The sequence below is a fragment of the Squalius cephalus genome (assembly GCF_949319135.1).
Source record: "Squalius cephalus genome assembly, chromosome: 1".
In the NCBI taxonomy this organism is placed as follows: domain Eukaryota; kingdom Metazoa; phylum Chordata; class Actinopteri; order Cypriniformes; family Leuciscidae; genus Squalius; species Squalius cephalus.
The window spans coordinates 41,300,581-41,320,454 of record NC_137122.1 but is presented as its reverse complement, the minus strand read 5'-3'; the positions used below and the strand labels follow the sequence as shown (position 1 = coordinate 41,320,454).

The 19,874-nt window shown below is 38.4% G+C and overlaps 1 protein-coding gene across 3 annotated transcripts in view; it reads left to right on the top strand.

Annotated features, from left to right (window-relative positions):
* The window catches only part of cacna1ia (calcium voltage-gated channel subunit alpha1 Ia), a 106,112-nt gene that overhangs the window by 15,290 nt on the left and 70,948 nt on the right, over positions 1-19,874 (top strand). For all 3 annotated transcript variants that reach the window (XM_079847029.1, XM_079847027.1, XM_079847028.1), the window contains exons 3-6: positions 4,992-5,089; positions 7,331-7,490; positions 13,720-14,062; positions 14,627-14,719. In XM_079847029.1, the coding sequence (XP_079703155.1) occupies positions 4,992-5,089; positions 7,331-7,490; positions 13,720-14,062; positions 14,627-14,719 (694 nt within the window). The remainder of the gene's footprint in view (positions 1-4,991; positions 5,090-7,330; positions 7,491-13,719; positions 14,063-14,626; positions 14,720-19,874) is intronic.

Sequence of the window (19,874 nt, the reverse complement as noted above, 5' to 3'; positions counted from 1 at the left end):
ATACCTGATATTCCATGTGCGTTAAATCTTTGATAGCTTTGTGTGAAAAAACAGACCAAAATTGGTAGAATCTTGCCTAATTTGACTAGTTTTTACTAAGCGACAGATTCATTTGCAAAAATATTTTTGTACATTTAGGCTAAATTAAAATATTAATGAATACTATAATCATATGTAAATAATACTACTGCTCTTGACCCACCAGTTGAGAAGCACTGATTTAGCTGCTATAATGCTGTAAGATGTGAAGATATCCTGAGAACTTTGGATAGTGATGGAGAGAGAATATGTGTGTTCAGAGAGAAAGAGAGATACTAGAGGGAAAAAGAGAATGAAGGAGGCTGAGTAAAAGAAAAGAGGGAGAGGGAGAAACGTGTTAGTGACGAGTACACGTCAAACTTGGGAGTTTTCCTGAAGCTATGCTGGTCTGAAGCTTTTCAATAATTCATGACAGACATGCAAGAAAGCAGAGAAATCTATTGAGAGAGGGAGAGCGGGATGTAGAGAGAAAACGAGTTTTTACATCAGTGTGAGCTGTATCTTAACATAGGCTCGGCTCTGGCCAAAAAACGCGTTTCAGGCGGTACATGGAGGCAGGAAGGCATCAAGGCCTCTCTGAATCCAATGTTTGCATAACATCCACTTCTACTGAGATGAAGGCAGAATAGAGCTATTCTTTGCTGCCTATGATATCCCACAATCCTGTGTGTGTTGTCCAGTGCTTTGTAGAAAGAATAAAACAGCAGCTGATGGAGTGGTTAAAAGCAGTTTATACATGTGTTAATTTCAAATTAAGATTAGTATTTATGGCGAAATAATCTTTAAATGTTTACTTGGTTATCTATAAAGCTCACTCAAATTTCTTTTTCAGGATGTCATTAGATGTGACGTTATGGTGTCTTAGTAGTGTCTGGGCAGTAGAGCAGCTGCCTTCAGTTTTAAACAGTTCACACTTGTTGAGAGTTTTATTGTGAGGCTTTCCTCTTGTTAACTTGTTTTTGAAGGAGATGGGTTATGGGTCGTATAGTATTTGAGTTTCGGGGCTGGTGACCCAAAAATTTCAGGTTCATGGGCCGGTCTGCTGGGTAGCCAGGAGCAAGGCACTTTAACTCAGGTTTCTTCAGGCTCGTTGTCCCTACACTAGCTGTACTAGACCACTTCATAAAAAATGTATGAGCTAAGATTAACTGAAGTTTAGTCCACTCTTTGTGCATGCAGTGAATACAAACAGGTCAAGGCTATTTGTGTCACACAACATTACCACATCACTGAACCTGAAACTGCAAAGCGTCAGTATAGAATTCACACACCATTCATTCATTAAAAGTTCTTAACATCCCCCTTTACATGCATGTTCGTTTATTAAATATTTTGTAATGATGCAATCAGTTACCAATGAGTATTTAATACTCTCAGGTTTTCAACAATTTATATAAATTGTGCAGTGTTGCGGTGGGCAGCTCCACCCACACTGAAAATCTATTGGACTAAAATGCTATTCTTTTATCAAACATGGACAGGTAGAGATTAATGGTGGGTTTGCAGCCTATAATTGACATATATTTTAAATGTTTTCTATTATGAAAGCCAGTTAAAAAGGGGCTTTTTTTAATATTTTGATTTTGAAGTGTGAATTGGATTATCATTGTTTTGATTAATTGTGGAAGTTTTGAAACATTGTGATAAAGTCTTCAAGTTCCACAAGAAGATCCATAAAAATCTCATCTGGTTAGGCATCATAAAAATCATGGAAAATACAAGTTATCTTAGAATTGCAGTATTCAGCTGCATTATATTCGGGCGCATAAAATCCAAGTGATCCTGATTTACTCTGATTTTCTTGCATCACACATAATTTTTTTACTTTTTGGACTAAAGAAACTGGCTTGTCTGATCATGCAAGCTTATGACATGTTAGATATGTTATATTTGTTATGAGAAAACTTTGGCCTATTTTTTATAAGGATTTGCATGGGTATTGTCTAACATTATGCCCTGGATTTTATTATTATTAAGGAGTATGTCTGTCACTGCCTAAGCCACACACATGCGTGAGCCACACAAGCAGCCGCAGTTGTGCGTGTGTGGCAGCGTCCCACTACTTTTCGAGTGCTGACACTGCTGTCAGTCAGACAGTAATTGACATAATGGGATTGTCAAGCTCTACAACAGCAATGCAGTCGATCTTTCTTCTGTGGTAGTACTACGAAGGAACACAGTCCATGTCCTTGTTCTCTCTCGCATTCTGGCCTGTTTCCAACTCTGAATTACTAACTCTTTTCCCTTAAGCCAAGTCTTTTGGAGAAATCCATGCCATTGGGGTGATGAATATCCCATAAGCCCTTTGTACAACTTTTATTAACATCCAGTCTCATTGGTACAGTCATAATGATTGGTTACTTTTCTAATCAAGGCACAGCATGTCTGCACCTGCCTGTCGAAATGCAGCGCTTGCAACCAGATGTTTACTCTCCACTGAATATTTTAATTAGCTCTTTGTTTCTACTCGCCGGTGGATTGTAAACTGGATTTCACTTTAGTGTTTCACTTTAGTTTGTTTGCTTTTAATGTCATAGGCTATTCATTAAGTTTTACTCTTGACTGAAATGCATCTTGTTTTATTTGACAAAAATAAAATGTTAATAAAGTGAAAAATTAAACCATATATTCAGTCTTTTTACTGATATTATTGGATTATTTGAAACAATCATATTCTGTCTAGATTTTTTTCTACTTTTTTTTAGTTCATTGTTAATGTCTTGTAGTCTTGTTTTTTTTTGTAAATAAAATAATTTAATTATAATTAATGTGCAGATTTATCATGTCTTCATTATTGTTCATTACATAAAAGCTCATCAGTAATTTTGTTGATGTCATTAACACTATTTCACCTATCCACTGAAACACAAACATCTTATTTTGAACTGTTCAATAACACGACTAGGCCTACCTATTTAAATCCACATTGTAGATTTTCTCCTTAAATCAGTGTGGAAATGGCGTTTGCAGATTCCATATGGGCCCGCAGATCATTCCCACTAAAGTAAACGCTACTAAATGGTTTAATTGCGTATATGTGAGAAGGGTTTTGGCAGTGGAGCGGCTCTGGAGAGCTGTGGAGTATTTCTCGCTGTGTGGTTATGTAGACATGTTGAATGTGTGACTCCCTGTGCTGCTGCTATGAGATGCTGTCATTATATTCTCAGTGGCCGGTGTGACTCATTCGTCCCGTTCTGTGACTCAGCTCTCACCACAGATGCCTCCCATTGAAAAACATCTCATGGAGATGGAGGTCAAAGGGAGGCTGACGAGATTGGTGACATCACAGGAGGTGTGTCTGCTTTAAGATGGTCCTCACTCGGGTGGAAATAAAGTGGCTGTGTGTGTGTGTGTGTGTGTGCTGTTGGTAACACAGCAGTATCTAGATTTGTTCGCTGTGATGAACCATTCAGATTAAATGGGAGATCAACAGCAGATAATGTCTGGTTCTGTCTGGGAAAAGAAACCCTCTGGCCTGTATTTTCAAACACACAGTCCCACAGGGCCGTTTGATGCAGAGAGCAGTGAGTAACTATTTCAAACAGAGCTGCTCTCTCAGAGACGGGAGAGATGAACCCCCACCACTTCAGTCCCTGACATAGTACACATGGTCAGATCAAGATGAACGGTTGGGTTGCATTAGAACGGCTTGTTGTTGTTGTGTGTGTGTGTGTGAGAGAGAGAGAGAAAGAGAGAGAGAGTCAGGGTGATGAATGGAGGTCTCTGTTTGTAGTGTGTAGGGCTGGTCTGTATGAAACTGCTGCTCACCTACAGTGGATGTTACCTGGTGCTGAGGATGGAAGACCAAATTCCATTCAAATGTTTGGGGTCAGCAAGATTTTGTTTTAATTTGAAAGAAGTCTCTTGTGCTCACCAAGGCTGCATTTATTTGATCAAAAATACAGTTAAACAGTCATTTTGTGCAAAATTTAATTTTAAAATAACCATTTTTTATTCTTCAGTGTCACATGATCCAGAAATCATTCTAATATGCTGATTTGCTGCTCAAGACAATTATATATCATTATGTATATTATTATTATCAATGTTGAAGTCATTCTGCTGCTTAATATTTTTGTGGAAACAGCGGATTATTTGATGAATAGAAAATTAAAAAGAACTGCATTTATTTGAAATAGAAATCTTTTGTAACATTTATATTATAAAGCTTTTTACTGTCATTTTTGATCAATTTAATATGTCCTTACTGAATAAAAGTGTTAATTTCTTTCTTTCAAAAAAGAAAATCTCACTGGCCCTAAAATTTTATAAATGAAGTGTTTGGATTGACAGTATATGTAATACATAATAAAATGCCTGATTAAAATATTGACATTGATCAATGTGAACTTTGTACAGACCGTCAGATTCTCTTTGCATCATTCTCAAATCATGAAGATTTTTCCACTCAAATTGTTATGTGGATGACATAATTTTGAATGAAAACCAAACAAATAAATCCTTAAAAAAATAATATGGTTATCAAAATAGATGGTTACCAAAATAGATGGTTCAAAACCCCTCTAAAACCATTACGCTTGGACAAACCACCTTTGGCTAGTTTAACTTTTTAAACAGGGCAGTTAGAGAGAGGTTAGAAATGGACATGTAAAAATAATTAGAATGTTTTTGGTATAATAATAAATGACTAACACTAAAATAAAATGTATATACAAAAGTATAGACTATGGCCCCTTGTAAGTAATGAAAAGGGTGGCAGAAGCCAGTGTTTAAGTTGAGACCTACTCATTCAAGGCAGAGTAAAGACTAAGTCCAGATAAGGGTCGGGTTCCACATTTTCATGGTCTTGGTCTTGTCATGGACTCGAGAACATTTGGACTCAGTCTCGACCTTCCTCTGGTCTTGGTTTTTAATGAGCTGGTCTCAACTACAACACTGGCAGAAACAGCACTCAGTTTGACAGTAATTTTCTGTATGTTTGTATTTCTCAGGATGGTGGAATACTCCCTTGATCTCCAGAACATCAACTTCTCCGCCATCAGAACAGTGCGTGTACTCAGACCTCTCAAAGCCATCAACAGAGTACCCAGTGAGTAAACAAGACACATACATTTTCCCCAAAAAATCTGTGATCTGCAAACCTCAGGTGTTACACATGATCCGATTCATTGTGTAATTTTTTCTGGTGTTAATGCCAAGCCTCAAAATCACCCTCATGTGTCAGCTTCAAACCCTGTCCTATCAAAGCCACGGTAGCGTGCATTGTGTAGCATTGTGTTTGGCGTGCAGGTCTTCCAGAGCAGCAAAGCTGGAATTAATCAAACAGGATTTCAGAGCTATTGCTTCCCTGCCACCACCATTAGCAGAGCCAGATTAATCCCTCCTGTAATTGGGTAGAAAAACAGTTGTCCTTGAACAAATGCCATAATTCATATTCCTCTTCTTCACGTTCACACCCATCCAAAACTTGTGGCCTTTCTTTGAGCTTTTATAAGAAGCCCAGGATTCATCAATATTTCTGTGTATATACTAACTGAATTAGCTTGCATTTGATTTTGCTGCTCAAAGTCTTGATGAAAAGATAGCGAGTGTTCAAGGGAGGGTTTCAGGAAATGTTTGTAGAATGTAGGTCTTTGTGTGCCTGTAAATAAAAAGCAGATTTCAAAGACACTCACAAGCACAGTGCATAAACACTGTTACACACTCTCCCTCATGCATGCAGGCATGCAGAATCGAATTAACATCCAGACATCCACTTATCTGTTCATGTAGCATGTCAAATTGTAGCAAGGTTTTATGCAAGGCTTTGTAAAGTGATAGTTCATTAAAAATGAACATTCAGAATTTACACTTGGCATTAACATGCGATCACCGTGATCCTATCAAGCAGATCGAATCATAAGCTAATCAGGACACGGTGTGTTTACACCTGTCCACATTAAATGGCTTCTGTATCTGGATAACAGATCGGATCTCGCATTCCCACGAAAAAAAAAAAAAAGGTGCGAAGTCGACCTGAGGTGATGGGTTTTCTTTTACAAACAGTTTTCAGTCAGGGCACATTTTACAAATCTCGCAAAATGAGGATGAAGAGGCTGCAAGTGCTAATAATGTGGATAGTGGATCCGTAATGGAAACGGTACAGAGAAACGTATGGGTCCGAGAACATTGCCAGCTGTGGTGGGAAAAATGCGCGTTCTTTACAGAAAATGAATGGTTCTGCAACTTTTGGGTGCAAAGGCAAATAATTCAGTATATTTGTGATGTACTTCGCACTCGACTGTATCACAAAACCACACAGCTCTCAGTTCTGGAGAGGGGAATAATGACAGTGGGGGGGGGGGGGGGGGGGTGTTTGTGTGACGTCCACCTGTGAATGCAGACACGATGGCTGGATTGGGTTTGCATTACACTGAGGTCTGGTCACAATGCGTCCTCGACTACCTCCGAACCTGGACACGCTGATCGGATAACATTCCGATCCGAAGCGCGTTTACACTTGTCTTTTCAATGTGTATGTGGACAACCCGGATACAGGTTGCATGTTAATACCAAGTGTAAACGCACTCTCAGTTATCATTTAATTATCCTCATCCCCCCCCCCTTTTAAAAAAAGAACATCCCATTCTTGGAAACTAAGCTCTCATGTGATTGACCTTTGCGCCACAAGTTTTTTAACTGTGATTGTCTTTTCAAAGACACAATTCTGCTTTCATTCCAGAGGTCCAGATATTCACTGCACTAGTCGCTTCACCTGTCCACATTGACGTGTATAACATGTTTGTGTTTCCACACACGACACAGTGTGTTAATGTGTTCCATCAGTGTTGTTAGTCCCCTGTTGTGTTTCCCCCAACCCAACACTGTGGTAATCACATGCTGCTGTTCTCCAATCAGAACGGACACACACCCTTCATTCAATCCCAGCAGTGCTTCACTAACACACATGAACACACCCTCACTCACACAAACGATTATTTTATTTTTTTAAACACAATTTTTTATGATGATAAACTCACAACTGGGTGGACGGTCATAGTAACACAATTTGTTATATGCAAATAAAATGAAGCACAAATGACTGGATGATGTAAAAATAACCTAAGAATGGCAATGTCATTAACTTCCGCAGTGTGACAAATGAATGCGTAGTCAGTGAAAAGACATTGATTTTATGGCATTTTTGCTGAGTAATATTATAAGGTTGTGTAGAGGCAGGAAATGTTATTACATTTTATGAAAGGATACGAAAATAAACTTTTTCTAGAATAATGAATATCTTAGGGTTATTATTCTTTCTTATCATAATAATTTTTCTGTGTTTGTGTAGGTATGCGTATCCTGGTGAACCTGCTGCTGGACACTCTACCCATGCTGGGAAATGTGCTTCTGCTCTGTTTCTTTGTCTTCTTCATTTTTGGCATCATTGGCGTGCAGCTGTGGGCTGGACTATTAAGAAATCGCTGTTACCCAGAGGAGAACTTCACCCTGTGAGTACCAAAAGAGGAGGGCTGGTGGGCTTAAGGGAGAGAGAGAGAGAGAGAGAGAGAGAGAGAGAGAGAGAGAGAGAGAGAGAGAGAGGGGACTGAATGTACGGTTTCAATGGTGATTTAATTGCGAAAATAGGCACAGAATCCAAACTGTGGGTTTATTTGGATGACAGTTTAGGTTTACAAGGATAAAGAGATTGAATTTAGGAGGCCGGATCTTCTAGAAGATGCATTTCAGTGCCTGATCACGCCATCATTGGATTGGACTTGTATTTCAAATATCCTTTCTCTCTAAGAAGGGATTCTAGATGTGATCAATAGATAGTCTGGGATCACGTGGACAATAAAAAATTATTCATTCAATTTCATGTAGGCCTATACGTTTTTAAGATGTAAACTAGTCTTTCTCACTTGTATCCTTGTTTTTAACCTTTCCTCTCATCTTTTTGTTTTTACTGTCTACCTGCCACTAAAAATGCAAATGTGGTTCCACCCAGTCGATGGCTCCAGTTGATTAAAACTCAGATTGGCGTCCATATTCATGAGTGGGTGTCTGCCTGAGGTTACCGTGCCAACCGTGGTCTGCCTGCCTCTCGCTGCTGTGTGATTGGATTTGAAAGGACTCACAGTGCATGGCAGTGTGCGAGACACCCTGTGCGTTTGTTTGTACGCGTGTGTGTGGGATAAAGAAGCGCATGTCTGAGTTTAAACGTCAGCTGAGGTCTGATTGTCGTTTATTGTCTTGCAGCGAGTATATTTACGGGCTGGCGCTACACTCAGAGGATGATGAAGTGTTTTGAAAGGAGAGTCTATCATAGTCTCTTGAGGGAACGCCTGATTTTCTTCTGCTTTGTAAAGTCTCTTACAGTCTTTTTAAAATGTACATTCTCCTTCCCCTTTAATGGGGGAAGAATTACTTTTAAAGAATTTTTTTATGGTGTTTTAAAAGAACATATAGTACACTGTTTTAGTTTAACATATTATCAGTGGTGGATAAAGTACCTGAAATCCACACTTGAGTAAAAGTATAGATATCTTACCAGAAAATGACTTTGAAGTTGAAGTCATTGTTTAGAATATTACTTGAGTAAAAAATAAAAAATTAAGTTAAAAAAAATTAAAAGTATGAGATATTTATTGTACTTAAGTATGAGAAGTATTTTTTTATATTAAAAATACTTAAGTATTGAAAGTAAAAGTACAAGTAAATGCAATATACAAAAGGAGCAAAACATCTTATTAAAAAATGGTTCTATACACAGTTTGAGCAGAAGATTGTGTTCAGTTTTAACTCTGTTTTTACATTTAGTTTTCTTTTAATAAAAAAAAATGGCAAAATGTTTATTATAAGTTTTAAGTAAATAAAAATGTTTTCTAATTTTAAATTTGAAAATGAACTCTTTAATTTGAATGTGTAGACCTTAATGTGTTACTTGGGGTTGGACGGTGAGTTTTTAAATGCCAATATTTCAGTATCTTTGAGTAAGCATAAGAGGCACTTCATCAGGTACAAAGACTCTTTCGTTCCAAATCTTCCAACGTAAGAAAACATTCTCAAAAATAGGACCATGGGTGTTCACCTTCATCACAACTGTTGTTTGTCACCGAAGTAGCAGGTGTCGCCACTAGAGGTCGACCGACAGTGGATTTTACTGATAACGATAACTAAGTTATTACTTGATTAAATTACACCACTGTGTATTATATAAGGAATGTCTTTAGCTTTTGCAGACGTTTACTGCAAATGTTAGATAACAAGAACAAGAACTTTTTTATTTGGCTTCAAACATTACTTAACCATAACTATGTAACTATACCAACAGTGAGCTGCTGGAGCGATTTCCGATTAACGAAACTTACATACCATAATTTATTACTTCAAAGTTTTACATATAAGTATATGTAATCAATATAATAAATTTCAGCCATTTAGCCAACTTTAGACATTTTGTTCAATAAATTGCCATTTAGCCATTTTAAACCACATTCCCTCTCAGCAAACCCGAAGAGATGACAGTTGCCAGCATTTGCTAGCAAACTAGTTTGTAAGAATACTTTGTCAGCTTGCTTTACACCATAATTTATTTCGTTTTATTGCATTTCAATTAGTAATTTATGCTAATTTACCTTCAGAAGTGACACTTTTGTTCTCTTGAAGACATAAAAAACTGTCTCATGATATTCGCGAGTCTTAATGTAAATCTACAAATTGCTTTGATAGAAATGAAAGGTGTGATTCCTCATGGCACCTATTTCAGTGATATCTGTCATTTAGTTGCTGATAGCACCTTTAAAGTCTCAGTGAAACAGAAGTAGGGACAGATCTTCCATATTGAAGTGCATCCGAGTGTAACATTTAATTGAAAAAGAAACACTGTAAGGCGGGAACTTGGTTCTATTATTAATTGATTTTGACATGTGGGCATTGCACTCAAAAATAAATGCGAGCTTGCATTTGTTTTGTGGTGTGGAGAGGTTTTTTTTATTTTTACTTTTTTATTATTGTTATAATAATATTATTATTGTATTATTATCAGGACCCACAAAAAAAATCCCACATTGCATTATAAATATTGTCGTTTAATGTAGTAATGTCACTGAAACTCTGTAAATTTTCATTTTTTTTCCTCACGCAGTCCTCGCGTTTTCAATGCAGTCGTTTGTTGGATTTAGACAAGCCGCATACGCACAGACTCTCCCGGTGCTCACTATGTCCCGCCTCTCCCGCTATTAATGCACTATACAAATAAGAATAACCCATCTAAAACGCTCTGAATAACCATACTACTAAAGCTGAATGTGATATGGTGATTTGAATTGTTTGCGCTTACACTTTGAGGAGTGTCGTTCCAGCGCGTGCGCTTCAGATGATCAATGCAATCAATCACAGTTCTAATCGCTTGATAGAATGACAAAATTACTATTCCCAAACTGTAAATTGTTAGTTCATACAAAAATTTTAATTCTGCATTTATTCACTCTCATGTTGTTTTCACACGTCACACAAGCATTTGAATGTCCGTGTTTACTACAGTATGCGCGTTGTAAATCTGTTCATCATATAAAGCCATCATGTCTCTTCAGAAGATTTGGATTAGAACACTCGATTGGTTATTTTTACGATGCCTTTATGACATTTTTGGGATCTTTTAAGTTTTAGAGGAATGGACTTTAAATGAAGGGACAGAAGTCTCTCGGGTTTCATAAAAAAAAAAAATCTTTATTTGTGTTTGGAAGTTGAACGAAAGTCTTATAGGTTTGAAACGACATGAGGGTGAGTACATGATGACAGAATTTACATTTTTGGGTGAATTATACCTTATAAAAACTGTAAGCTGAGCCTTGGATAAAAGTCTATATTGCAAATCACATCGTTTACATCAACGATACATATCATTACATTTTTATATCGCAATATCTCGATATAACAGTTACACCCTTCGTTACACCCCTAGAAAATAGAGTTTTAATTTCATGCCGCCTTTAAGACCATCAACGTTAACTGAGCTAAAAGCACCAAACATACAATTTCGATTGCTCAAGTCGAACATTGAAAATGACTCAAATGAAAGAACTTCCTTTAAAAAGTCAACCCTCAAAGTCACAATGATCTCCAGGGCTCGATTTATAGTGCATTCCTTAACACCAACCCACCTGTGACGACCCACAAACAGCGTGTCAGTCATTGGTCAATTATCTCCATGTGTGAGAGCAGTCTCATTGGCAGTGGAATGGCATTTTGTGCCACAGTGGGGTGTTAGCAGTGTGCCACGCTGGGCTGTGCGTCTTAGTGCGCTGCCATGCTGTGCCCGAGCACTGGCACTAGCACAAACATCATTCACACTCCAGCACTCCTTGCAGAGCCCTGACTGACCTACTGATTCTCTGTCTCTGTCTTTCTCTCCCAACCCCTCCGGTTGTCGCCATACCACTGAGCTCTTTAAGTAAAGCAGTGCCGTGTAGTCTGGCTTGACTATCCTCCTGAAAATGGAGACTGACGTTTATAGGAGAGATCTCAGTGTGTACCGCACAAAGCCCACGGGGGAATTCATACGTCTGTATGATGTTTGATTCATTGGCTCAATTTGCCACATCACAGGCATTGATTAGTTTTGTGAGTTGGAAATGTGCACACGTATATCCTCGCACAAGTGTCACCACGGTGGTCTACCTAGACAAATTGCTTTTTCTGGTGTAGCCTGATGTACCATTGCTCATTACTGGTATCGAATGGTTCCGATCTTTTGGCTGCCGTGTTGTTGAAGGGCAAAGGAAAAATGTCCTCCACGACAACAGAAACATTCTTGGTTTGATCGAGCTGCGAGTCTGCGGAGTAGTCTTCCGTCCAAATGGGGAGAATTACACCCTGGGGATGAACCAATCCTTTCTTGGCATCCAATACCTCCAACATGGCTGTCGTGTGTGTGTGTGTGTGTGTGTGTGTGTGTGTGTGTGTGTGTGTGTGTGTGTGTGTGTGTGTGTGTGTGTGTGTGTGTGTGTGTGTGTGTGTGTGTGTGTGCACGCGCATTTAGATTAACTGTCTAGACCACAAAGCAATAGAGGCATTGATTGGTCAGTGTGACTGTGGCTTGCATGTGCTATGCTTATCTGTATTGCATGTTGCTGCTAATACATGGATATGTGTGAGAGAAACGGAGAAAGAGGATAAAAACAAGCGAGCGAGAGAGGAGGAAAGGGAGGGTAAATAGTCATTGTGACCCTGTTATATGAATGAGAGGGTGAGTGGCTGATGGAAACAGCTATTTCTGGGCAGTAAAACACTGTGATTAAGGGACAGGCTGCCCTCAATGGGTCACTCCCAGAGAAATGGGCTTCACACACATGTACACTACACAAGCTCAGTTGCTCTGTTATAGAATGAGTCCATACTGGATACTGCGCAGATCTCTTCGGGTCTACCTAGAGAGCTTTCAGCTATCCTGCAAAAAACACTTACATTTTTCTTAGGCCAACAAGTGGCAACTCACCAGATGAGATATATAGATGCACAATGACTCTAGTTCTACCACTGAACTACCACATACTGTATATAGAAATTAGTTTTCTTATTGTTTTTTCTCCCCCTTGTTTTAAGCACAAACTTCACAAAATTGTGTTAGAAAATAATAAGAAAACTAATTTCTATATACAGTATGTATATATCTTTTCTTTTTTTAAATGTATAAAATGTATATAGATGGACAGATAGAGAGACAGACAGACAGAACAATAGATGGACAGAACCAAAGACAAAGAGACAGATAGAGAGATTGATTACATACACAATTTTGTGTTTATTTGTCTCTTTGTCTTTGGTTCTGTCCATCTATTGTTCTGTCTGTCTGTCTCTCTATCCGTCCATCTATATACATGTGAGACAACGGGTCTATATATATATGTGTGTGTGTGTGTGTGTGTGTGTGTGTGTGTGTGTGTGTGTGTGTGTGTGTGCGCGCATTAGGGATGTGCGCAACAACTAATTTCATTAACGTTTAAATGGAAATTTTGCAACCGACTAGAAAATATTTAATATTTAGACTATTTAATCTATCAACAGTCAAATCCCATGCTGAATGTCGCTAAAAACAGGTCAGATACATGCAATGTTGATATAGCAACTGTTCAAGTGTCAAGTAAGTTTCATTCATGATGTTTTTCCTTTAATCTGATGATATAAAATTTCATACCGTATTGTCCCTCATAACCAGTAGTATAGCAAGCCTGTAAGTAAGCTTAATTTTTATATTAGTTTGACATGACAAAAAAAAAAAAAAACAGAAAAGTTTTGTGTATAGGCTTTCAAAATGCTCATCTTCCGAGTGGACATTTCTATCAACCGCTGCGAGTGAAAACAACGTATGCAAAATCTGAGATCAAATTAAATGATTTTGTTTTCCGCTGCAGATATACTTATTTCAAAATAATATATTAATTTTAAGATGTAACATTTATATGATGGTAATTTAAACATAGCCTTTGTAAAAATATAAAGCAAAACATTAAATGTGCAAAAAAAAGTGAACGACTACAGTAGTATTCCCAAGTCGACTAGCAGCAGCAGTATTGTTTAATCGACTAGGCGGCTAGTCTCGTACATCCCTAGTTTGCATATGTATATATGTATGTTTATATTAATAATTTATATACATATTTAATGCATTTTCATTTTGTGCAGTTTTTAACTCTGTATTTCCAAAAACCTTGACTTCTCCTCTCGTCTTGCCCTCAGCACATCTGGCATCACCCTCCCCGCTCCATATTATCGGCCTGAGGAGGATGACGAGCGGCCCTTCATCTGCTCTCTTGCTCAGGATAATGGCATCATGTCCTGCAATGATGTGCCCACTCGGAGAGAGGGCGGACGGGAGTGCTGTCTAGATAAAGAGGACGCGCTGCACCGTCAGGCCCTGGGTCTGAGTGCGGAGCCACTGGTCAATGGCAGTGCCTCTGCAGTGGGACTCTGTGTGAACTGGAACCAGTACTACACCCGCTGTCATACAGGACACACCAACCCACATAAAGGAGCGATTAGTTTTGACAACATAGGTTATGCATGGATCGTCATATTTCAGGTATGAGACGGAGCCAAATGCCATTTAAGTTATACATCTGATTCAGTCTGTTTTGGGTGATCCTATCATATATCAGCAGCACTAAATATAAGTGTAAATGCGATCCGATGCATGTTCAGATGAAGTCAGAACTGCATGTGACCACATTGCATGTGTAGTGTGTTGCAAATGCTAATCTATCCTGATGCGTTTTGGACAAAAGAGAAAGGCCGCCTTCACACTTGTCAGTCATCCACTGTTCTAAAACAAAGGTTTGGCAAAATAACTTATATTCTCTTATATCCATCCTTTTTGCATTTCATGAGAATTGAACAAAATGGCATAAGATATTAAGTGTGATTAAGACTAATCTAATAAAAGATTACGCTCTTAACACTTCTAATTCTTATATACTTTTTATATATACAGTAGATTCTTCCCTCAAAATCCGACCACAAATAGTAGACGCATCTTACTTCATCATGAACAGCAGTTTGTCTCAACTAACGACTTGTGATGGATCATCCGAGACTAATCTTACCGGTGTATAAAGAGCCTGAATGTGGTCTGATCTGGTCTGTGCAGGTGATCACGCTAGAGGGTTGGGTGGAGATCATGTACTACGTCATGGACGCTCATTCCTTCTACAACTTCATCTACTTCATATTCCTCATCATCGTAAGTTTTTATATGTTGGCATGCATGTGTTCAGAAATGAAGCATGTGTCCTAATTATTAAGAACTTGTAGTCTGTGGTTTTATATGGCATATGTAGTCTGGGAGGACCTGAAGTTTAGTGACCTTTAAACAGGGCCAGAGGGTGAACTGGATGTTTGGTCTCAATGGTAAGAACAAAAAGGTCATGTCTCTCCCCTGGACACAAAAATACAGCTTAACACATTACAACTCTGAGCCTTACAACTTACAAAGCCTTCTAATTAGGGATGCACTGATATTAATATGCTGGCCGATACAGATAAGACAGTGATTATTTTTATGTTAACCGATTAATGGCTGATATTAAAATTCTATACTATTTTGTCTAAATAAATTAAAATAAAACATTATAATACTGCAATTAACCATTTTAAATGTAAATTTAGAGTAAAATTAGGCATCACAACATTAATGTACAGTATTAAAAATGGATATTAATTTTGATATGCTGAAGAAAAAAAAAAAAAAAAGTTCTAATATCACCCGATAACTACTATGGCACCAATATATTGTGCATCCCTAGTACTAATTATTTACTCTTTCTTCCAAAACAATCATCTTTTGAGACTCATATTTAGTGTTTAGAGTGCCATCTGCAAACTCAAACTTAATACAGTAGTTTTAATGCAAGGCCACGTAATGGGTAATAGATGTTTATGGACAATATCCATTTGATTAGTCCTGCCATATGGTGCGCTGCAGCTGAAGTTTAAAATCTTGAAAAACATCACTACTGTCATTCCTCAGAGATTCATCTGCAAACAGCTTTTATTGACAGACTGAGCTTAACTGAATATGCACGACTCCCATTGATGGCCTGAATGTTTCAAAGATGCAGATATTAGCTAAACAGCACATTTAGGAGTTGACGGAGCTGCACAGATCAATTAGGCAATGAACAACATAGTGAAGAATCAATAGCTGGACACTAGAAAATTCATTTATCTTTGCTTCTGCTGTATGTTTAACGTTACTGTGTTGGAGCCAGCTCTTGTACCGCGGCGGCCCTCTTTGTTGAATGGGAGGAACAGCAGTGAACGAGACAGCCCTGCAGTGAGATGTGCTTCGGATAATGTCTTCTCCTAAGATTAAAGAAGAGAGCGAGCAGAAAGAAATGCCCTGAGGATAAGAAGGAAAAGGATCTGAGGCTGAAAGACAGCAGGAGACTTAAGGAATAAAAGAGGAAGGGAATGGATTTAGGAATGAGATGTGCAGGTCAGATAGTGGAGAGGCCTGCTGATATTTGTTGTAGCTATTTGTGCTTTTCTTACCTTTCCCATTTCCCGCGTTTAAACGCGTGTTAGACAACTGATGGCACTGCTGGAGATGCCGAAATCCATTTTAGCCCAACAAATGGCAAGTAAATGGAAATGTGTATGTGTGTGTGTGGGGGGGTGGGGGTGGGGGTGTGTGTAGCTAATGACAGGGCCTAATCCTGTGTAGGTCAGCAGAGTGAAAGCATTAGCAGTTAATTAGAGCTCATCAGACTAGCGGACCCCTGCTGCCATCACGGCAGTCTCTCACACTTCCTGACAGAGACCCTGCCACCCCGACACACGCACCCTGCGAAGCTGTCATGTGATCTTTCCCAGCATGCACCAGCAGTACCTTGACTGGTGGAATGTGACACTGAGTGAAGTATAAAGAGACTGAGCAGACATCATTTAGACTAGTCATTATTAGTCTTGTGCTGCTTAAAAAACAGGAAGTGACCAAAGGTCCATAGGTGCAGCCCAGTTGACTCTCGCTGTGTCCGAAATCGCGCACTGTCCGAGTAGGTAGCCTACTTCATTTGAATTTACTTTGCGACCGTTAAAAAGTACACTCTATATAGAATGAATATGGGTAGTATGAATGAAATTTGGACGTACTATATCCGCCATGTTGTTTCTGTCACGTGCAGAGCCGATCCTGACCTCCCTGGGGCCCTAAGCAAAATCCCTCCTACCTGACCCATGAGCCATGTAAACCATTTGCCATTGCCACACAGTCACACCTGACACCCCAGTGCTCCCACTACAATCCTCCCTCCTTTAACTAGTACTAATGAAAATGTAATTCCTGATATCAGAAATAGACATATTTTATATTAATATCATGAATTCACATTTTAAATAGTACAAATTTAATTATTGATATCAAAAAATGCATCCTGTGAATAAATAAAAGCTAAAATGGCTTGCCATAGCATGTCACTGTATTTTAAATGATAAAAGCAATACTTGATACTTGATGGTTATTATTTACTGAGGGGTTTGAAGAGTTTTTGGTTAAATGCCTAAAATAAGGTTTGTGGTTAACACAAGCTCAATGTATTTCCATGTTTTGTTCTGTTCTATTTTATTCCCAATCATGATTTTATTAAAGCTTTTACATGTCTGGAAAAAGGCAGTTACTAACAAGTGTGGGTACATTATACATCACACTGAACAGGAAAACTCATATACATATTTAAAAAAAAAAAAAAAAATCATAAACTATGTAGCTGTTAGTTTGTGATGCTTTATGCTCTCTGGCGCCCCCTTCATAGCCCGAAACAACAGCCAAATCCCTATGTGATCTGCACTGTTTTGAGGGAGTAAGATGTGTCTTTTCACTGTGTGTGTGTGCAGGCTGTCCCTCAGCACTTTTATTTACTTCTTTGACGCCCTGCTCTGTCTGTAACCTGGCAACCACACAGCCAGCAGTCGCTACCTGTAGAGAGAGGGCCATAGTGTGCCGACACAGCCCGCACCCCGCCGATGAACCTCTATTCACTTCCTTTCACTTCTATTGAACATTGGAGCAATTAATTCAGGCTCGGCATCTCTGTGCCCAGTTTTTCCTCTTCAGCTGAACGAATGATCATATATAATTAGAGTAAAAGCATTTTCTCTGATTAGAGGCAACAAAATAGTATGTATAATGTAAAATATAATGTTTTTGGCTTGCTGCTTGTGGGTTTCAGTAATGAATATGATTCATAAATATTTTTTTTTTTTTTTTTATGTTAATTTATTGCCTAATCTATATAAATCTTTTGGCAAAGTTCTCCTCACATTTTCAAATTAATAGCAAAATAATGAAATTTCCGGCTTTGCTTACTTTTTTTGGACAGGAAGACTTAAGGTCACCCTGCCTGCAGCCAGAACCTTACATTGTAAGAACAATATTAAATGAGAGTATAAATCATCACCTGTCATCTTTCACCCAACTGTAACAGAACTGAAGTATACTCACTAACCAGCACCCCTTTGACCCCTTTTCTACTTCTGCCTTGTTCCTTCTGTATGTCTGACCCTTTCTTTTCCCTTTCTTACTTTCTGTCTGTCTTTCTAAGCAATGTCAGATTTTTTTTTTCTTTGGTTTTAAAATATTGTATAAGTAACTGCACTGATTTGTCTTCAATGTTGTAAAGGCACCATTTGGGACTTAAAGGTGTAAACAAACTCAAATAAGTTAAGTTGTTCATGACTAATCTTCTCTTATTGTGGGCTGTTAATTAAGCATTAGTCATTATGTTTTATTTTGTTTTATTATTATATAGGAGAGCTAGAGCGAATGTCTACATTTTTAGTGAATAATGAGTGAAATTCCTAATTATTCTTCAGACAAAGCTATCACTACCACTTTTATAGTACTTATTTTGTCACCCAGTCCTCATTCTCTTTCATAATATTAAAGACTGGCCTGGGATGCATTTCCCAAAAGCATCGTGAGCTAAGCTGATCGTAGAGAAAATTGGTGGCAATGCTTTTGGGAAACACAGCTGTGGATATTCCTCAAAAAGAAAAAAAGTCATACTGTACAGGTTTGCAACGACATGAGGGTGAGTAAATGATGACAGAATTTTCATTTTTGGTTAAACTATCCCTTTAAAGAAACAAATGTGTTCATAGCATATCAAAGAGAGATGCAGAAGACACATTTTAGTTGTGTGTGTGTGTGCATTAAACAGTACAGTGGAATTGATGATAGGAGAGGTGACTGCAAGGAAAGAAGGTGTCTATCTGCATAAAACAGAAGTCTGGCTGTTGATTAGGAGCAGTCCAGTCACACATCAGAATCACAAATCAGGACAGCAGATGAGAAGGCAGGATGCATCTGCATAGCTGCCCTACACACACATATGCCCAACTCCTCATTTCTCCACCTTCTCTGTCCTCCTCACAACTCATCCGTCCTCTCTGATCCCTACTTCATATAAGCTGCAACCAGGCTGTACTTTCATTAAGGCGAGCAAGATCTGTGTGCATTTGCGTGTTGACAAATGCCAGTGATATGAATGGTGAATGATATAAGAGCAGGCTCTCTCTTCTGATAAGTCTAGAACTGGTTCACCCTCAGTCTTTAAAATGATTGGCTCCCTATTATAATCCGTTTCACGTTGGCAGAGGGATCTAGCCCTTCTCTGCGAGGACTGGGAGATATTTGGAGGTTTTGCTGCTATGAAAGAGCCTGATAATTATAGCATATCAAAGCCAGAGCAGTACAGGCGCACACACAACAAAACAGTCTCTTGTTTGGGCGTCTGCTGACTTCTTCAAACATAGGGTCCGTTTATAGCAGCTCATCTTGACAGCTATGGCCACTGCTAATGCCAAACACTGCAGCACAGGCTGCGTTAGAGAGCTTCCAATGGGTTTAGGTGTCATGTAGATCTGGATATTTAAAGCAGCTGAGTCTTCACATGCAGTGTGAGAGTTATGGTTACAGAATTAAGCTTAAGAATGATCTTTAGGTATTGTAATGACAGCAAAATGCATGTATACTCAAATAAATATACTTAAAAGTTTAGTTCACCCAAAAATGGATATGAACATTGTCGTTTCAAACCCATTTTACTTTTTTTCATAGAACATAAAAGGAGAAATTTTAAAAGAATATCCTGAAGTTTTTCAAGCAATTACACTGAACGTTGCCTGGAGCCTTCAAGCTTCAAAAGGGTTGCAAAAGCACCATAAAAGTATCGTAAAAGTGGTCTATAGGACTTGTGCTCTTTATTCCAAGAGTTCTGAAGTCATACAATAGTTTTGTGCGACAAAGAGACCAAAAAGTTATTCAGTAAAAATCTGTATAAGCAATCTTTGAGAGAAGGACTAAAGTCTGTGAATGAATTTGGTTCTTCTGTAAGTCA